The sequence below is a fragment of the Priapulus caudatus genome, unplaced genomic scaffold (assembly GCF_000485595.1).
Source record: "Priapulus caudatus unplaced genomic scaffold, Priapulus_caudatus-5.0.1 Scaffold178, whole genome shotgun sequence".
NCBI classification, from domain to species: Eukaryota; Metazoa; Priapulida; class Priapulimorpha; order Priapulimorphida; family Priapulidae; genus Priapulus; species Priapulus caudatus.
This window is the reverse complement of record NW_014577239.1, coordinates 182,481-188,199: the sequence shown is the minus strand read 5'-3', so window position 1 is coordinate 188,199 and position 5,719 is coordinate 182,481. Positions and strand designations below refer to the sequence as shown.

Sequence of the window (5,719 nt, the reverse complement as noted above, 5' to 3'; positions counted from 1 at the left end):
CGTTCTAGCCTCTGTCTGTAACATGCCAATCAGCCTTATGCCGTGTGCGTGCTGCATTTGCGTGCGCAGCGCGCGTGCGTGCGTGCGTGCCGTGCGCGCGTGCGGCTGCGCGTGCGTGTGTGTGTGTGTGTGATGTGTGTGTGCGCGCGCAAGTGCGTAGCGCGGCAGCGTGCGTTCTGTGCTGTGTGTGTGTGTGTGTGTATGTGTATAGTGTAATGTGTATGTGTATGTGTGTCGTGTGTGTGTCGTTGTGTGTCGTGTGTGTGTGTGTGCTGTGTTGTGTGTGATGTGTGTGTGTGTGCTGTGTGATGTGTGCGCGGCGCGCGCATGTGTGTGTGGTGATGCCGACGAGAGAGATGAAGCAAGAGGGGCGAGAGTGTGTGCGTGCAGAGAGTCGGGAGCGGGGGAGAAAGATCCTGGAGGGAGGTTTTCCAGAGCGCTCGCCAGCCCGCGGCGTCCCCGCACTAGTTTTCGCCATGTTAGTTATTCGCGGCAGAGCTGGCTAGTATATATAAGCAGCGAGTATCGGGGGGTTGATGCGCGTCCCGCATAGCTGTGTTATTGGTCGTAAACGCCGACTCATCATGGCGGACGGAAGCGCGCACGCCCCGGGCTGCAATTATTCAACGCTCATGCTTCCATTATTCATCGCCACTTGATTGGCTGATGATTGCCGACTGATTTTTACAAGCTGCGAATTGCATTTTGATGAAAGGGCCGAGGTGGACGGGCAATGTCTATTGTTTGGCGAGAGGGGGGTGGGAAGAGGGTGGGGCGGCGGAGGCGGCAAGGCGATGAGGCGGGGGAGGGAGGAGGGGAGATGGGGCATGGGAGAGGAGACGCAAGGCGCATGGCGGGCTTGTAAAATCCGACACCGAATATAGTAGACCGGTGATTTCTATAGGGTCGGTCCGGGTGTACAAGTCTCGTGGGAAGTCGATCTTTCGGCGGAAGTGGGAGTTTATGGAACCGTTTGTTAGCCAACCTCTGTAAAATTTTCTATCAAGTGTGTTAACGAGATACGAGATGTCCGGTCAGCTGCATTACTTACTACCTTCATGAGAAAAGCATAAACATTGGCAGAAAACGTTGGGGCGCGGTTACTGCACACGCACTGCAGGCCAGGTTAACACATTTTGTCTGGTTGTTGCGAGAGATATACGATCTCCCAACGCTTGTATTTTTACTGAAATTACAAAATTAAGATGTATATATATATATATATATATATATAATTATATATATATATATAATATACGCATAGATACGATACGAGTAGATAGATAGATTAGGTAAGGTAGGATATTTGTAGTAGTAGGTAGGTAGGTAGGTAGTAGAAGTAGGTAGGTAGGTAGAATAGGTAGTGGAAGTAGGTAGGTAGGGTAGTAGGTAGTAGGTAGTATAGGTCGTAGGTAGGTAGGTAGGTAGGCTAGTAGGTAGTAGGTAGGTAGTAGGTAGTAGGTATGGTAATTCTCGTGTGGGTGTTTGTGGCTGAACTACCTTCACTTTAAACTTCGGTTCGCGAAACCGAATGCTGGGGCCTATAATGCTGTCTAAAGCTTATTGCGTTAAAGCAGCTGATGGGTGCCAATTTCTTAGTATTTATGTCACTTCAAAGCAGTTGGCGCGTCGCTGTTCCGGAGTGTTCAATGCCGATAACAGCTATGTTTACGAAAGCGATTTAGTGCCAGCGCGAAGTAAATGCACGGCAAGTATCCAGCGGACTTAAAGACGCCCGATAACAGAAGCCGTGGGTGTCTTTAAATCCGTGCGGCGAGCTGAGACTTAACCACGGCCTGCTAGCAGCAAATAGGCGTTAAAATATGATTTTTGTACTGCAAAGCTATACTACTTTTACCATTGCCGTGGTATTATCGTTATCAGCACGCAGGGCTATTCCTGCGATCACACCACGGTTAGTACCATCACCACTGTCCTTGTTGCTGTCATGGCCATGCTCATTGTCACCACACCATCGTAACTGCTATATTATGGCACAAGCATAGTCATTACTATAGATTCACCGCTAGTATGGTCATCGGCTCCCCCTCTCTCTCTCTCTCTCTCGCCACGGCGGACGAGAGAGCTGTTTCATCAGCATCACCAGTATATCGCCTTCGCCGCTATCAACATGGCCATAATCGTCATCATCATAGCCATAGCTTTCCTTGCTATTTCATCAACAACATCAACAATTCCTGTATCTTATCATTACCACCATTAGCAGAAAAATCACCCGGTGCTGCCTGATTGCGATAATAATGTATATAAAGCATATAGAACGTCTCCACCCCATCCTCGCCTCGACTGCATGCGCACACGAGCCTTCGCCCTCCCCCTGGCTGCCTTCACACGTTGCGAGAATGAGAGTGACGACAGATACGAGATGGAGAGAACCGGTGGCGAGACGCGATTGCGGACTTGCGTGTGTAAATCACGCCTCATTCAGCGACTAAACACAGTCCTTACATCTCCATCTGTCAAGCGAACCGCCGCTAAAACTCGCTGTTTAAATCCCTTGATGACTTGATCCCTTGAAACCCTCTCGGCGCGAGAGAAGCGCACACGCTCGCTCGCTGGCTAGCTAGCTGCCAAGGCTCCTTCCTCATGCAAGCGCACACAGCTCAAACAGATTATGTCAAAGCATATTGCGAGACGACATCGGGCAAACACAACATCCATCGTTATCTCGCGGAGGCAGCGAGCAGTGCTAACAATAATGAGCCACTCAATCCCGCTAATTAAGGGTGTGTCTGGCCACTAAATAATGTGATTAGCGCAGCTTAATGAGGGCTCTATCGACGCTATACGTCCACGCAACGTCTCTATTTGTGCAGAAGGCGCTATTCGTGACACTCGCATACAAAGGCTAGCCGAGCCAGCTAATGACAGACGACGCGTGGCACATCGGTATATATACTAACATTATCGAAACGAACAGTTCTTAAGCAATAACACCCGCCCGTGACACAACATATAATTAAAAAACGGGGCGGCGTTTCAGTCATGACATCTGCCCAATAAACACGGGTTTCGTAGACGTATCGTCGCGTGGCCGAACGTGCCTACCAGAATATATATTATTAGTTCATAAGGTTCGCTGGCACGAGTTCTCGTCTGCGTCTATGAAATTCTGCGTAGTTTTGAAAGTCAGGTTGTTTTACAGAGATAAACGAATTATGGTGGTGCAGTGAATCTCAATCCCACACACAAGCACGCACGCACACTCGCACGCACGCACGAACGCCACGCTACGGCACCCATACTTACCCATAAGCAGCTATCCTCCCCACCTCACCTCTACCAACCCCTAACCATGCAGCTCTATCTCCCCACTCACCCCATTCTGCCTCACTCCCCCTACCCGCACACATCTCACCCTGCCTCAACTCTATCCTACATATATACTATACCCCCCCCCCCATCCCCGCGCGGCTCCCAATCTTACCTCACCCCCGCCGCATGCCCCCCTATGCCCTCCCGCATCTCGGCAAATGCGTGCAAATCGAATTCGGCCACCAGCGCCGATTTATGCGGGGAACAAATTCACGGCGAAATCGGTGTCAACGCGTTCGAACGCGCCTAATGGCAAGGAGAAGCATCTGTAAGCGGGAGAAGGTCGGAGCCGCCTCATCTGAAAGGCAAATGCGACGTGCCGCTCTTAGCGCGCGCTTCCACGATTAAGTGGTATGAAAAAGAGACGTCGCAACACGTTACCGGTGACGCGACGCCGCCGACACCCCAGCGCGACGGGAGAGCCCTCCCGATACCGCCCCGCGCCGGCACCACCGCCGATAGAATGCCTCCCCCGCTACATCGCCGCCACCAGCAGCGCTAGAGTGGCCCCCCTACGTCGCTGACATCAGCGTTGATACGGGCGGAACCTGATAACAGCACACACTCACACCGCAGTGAGTAGGTGCGTGCGCGGAGCGCGACCCGCGCAGTGCAGCCTGGGATAGTAACATGGCGGATGACAAGGTCAGACAGAGGACTCCCGCGCAGCGGCAGGTGCTGCGGGAGTGAGGCACGTCAACGTGGGTTTAGTTGAGTGCGGCTGATGTTGAATTCAGCGCTGCACGCTGCGACGACGTTACTCTGCGTCATCAGTGAGTGGGTGGCAACGCACGCAGCTGACGAGTCCAGCCGCACCACGCCGCTCTGCAGCCATGCTTCCTAAATGCACGCTATTGGGGGAAATACCTATAGCTGCCCACACGGGATGTCGCAGTAATCACCCGCAGTCGTATCAGACACAGTGCTATAGCAACAAGACACCTGCTGCCCACGTTTGACTCGAATAGATGTTCTGCCGAGTTAAGTTGTTCCTTCATATGGAGGTACATGAACAACATGAACGACGAAACGGAAAATCATCAATATATCATCATAAACTAATTTTCTATAATTCTTACTAAACTTCTATAACTAATTTCATAATTTTGCCTGCCCACCACTCTAAACGTGGCGGATCGTTGATAAACATTTATCCCACTATACACTGGTTACGAAAACGAAGTGCAGCATTAAACTAGAATACAACGAGAGAATATGATAGGCTTTAGATGCTCTTGGCAACAACATTCATCGCCCCAGAGATTACGTACCGCTTAGGCTTCTTGCTGAGTTTGGTGTGACTTTTACTGGTAGTATGACCAACAGCTTTTGGTGCTTCCCGAAGTCCAAAGCTCTTTGCAACATGCCCAAGATGTAGATTCCTAACGTGGAATATGTGCTTGAGCGACGAGGGATGAGTGGCATAACCTCTCACAGACGACGCGTAAGCTATATGAAGAGAAAAGAATAGATATGAACTACGGCACTCTAACGAAACACCGACTTAAAACGTGCGCGCACTGAAACGCAGTTCAAATTAACTATTAGTAAATTTAAAAAAAAAAGGTTCTGCATGATAAATAATAATATGCACGCAACAAATAAAAGACACTGCATTTTACTTCGTGCTCAAGGCCAAACCGATATGAGAGTGGAACCGCTGCAATACGCCGCGACGTACGACAACCCACGCCCATATTGTACTGCCGGTGAATATGGCCGCCACATCTGCCCGCGTTTTTTAGATGTCTCCATTAACGGCCTGTATGGGCCTAGCCGCAGTTGCAGCACTTTTCTAGCTCGAGGCGAAATCGTCGCGAACAGCAGAGCTGTCAGGTACCATAACGGTCGGTCATTCAATGAAGGACTCTCCGGTTTACAAAGCAGATACACGCACGCACGCACGCACGCACGCACGCACGCACGCAGAGACAGACAGACACACACGCACATACACACACAGACAGACAGACAGACAGACACACACACACACACACACACACACACACACACACACGCACACACACGCACGCACGCACGCACGTACACACACACACACACACACACACACACAGAGAGAGAGGGGGAGAGGGACAGAGAGAGCGAGATAGAGATAGAGGGAAAGAACGAGAGACAGACATGCAGACAGATACGGGGAGAGAGAAACAGACAGACAGACAAACAGACAAACAGACGGACAGACAGAAGCAGAGGTACAGGCAGAGACAGAGACAGAAACACACACGCACGCACGCACGCACACACACGCACTCTCTCTCACTCTCTCTCTCTCTCTCTCTCTCTAGAAAGAGAGAGAGAGCGAGAGAGAGAGAGAGAGTAGAGAGAGAGAGAGAGAGAGAGAGAGTAGAGAGAGAGAGAGAGA

General features: G+C 50.7%; 1 protein-coding gene across 1 annotated transcript in view; it reads right to left on the bottom strand.

Moving 5' to 3' along the window:
* Positions 1 to 5,719, bottom strand: part of LOC106806761 (probable ATP-dependent RNA helicase DDX31) — a 139,054-nt gene that overhangs the window by 33,398 nt on the left and 99,937 nt on the right. The window contains exon 15 of the mRNA XM_014808822.1: positions 4,608 to 4,785. Coding sequence (XP_014664308.1) covers positions 4,608 to 4,785 — 178 coding nt within the window. The remainder of the gene's footprint in view (positions 1 to 4,607; positions 4,786 to 5,719) is intronic.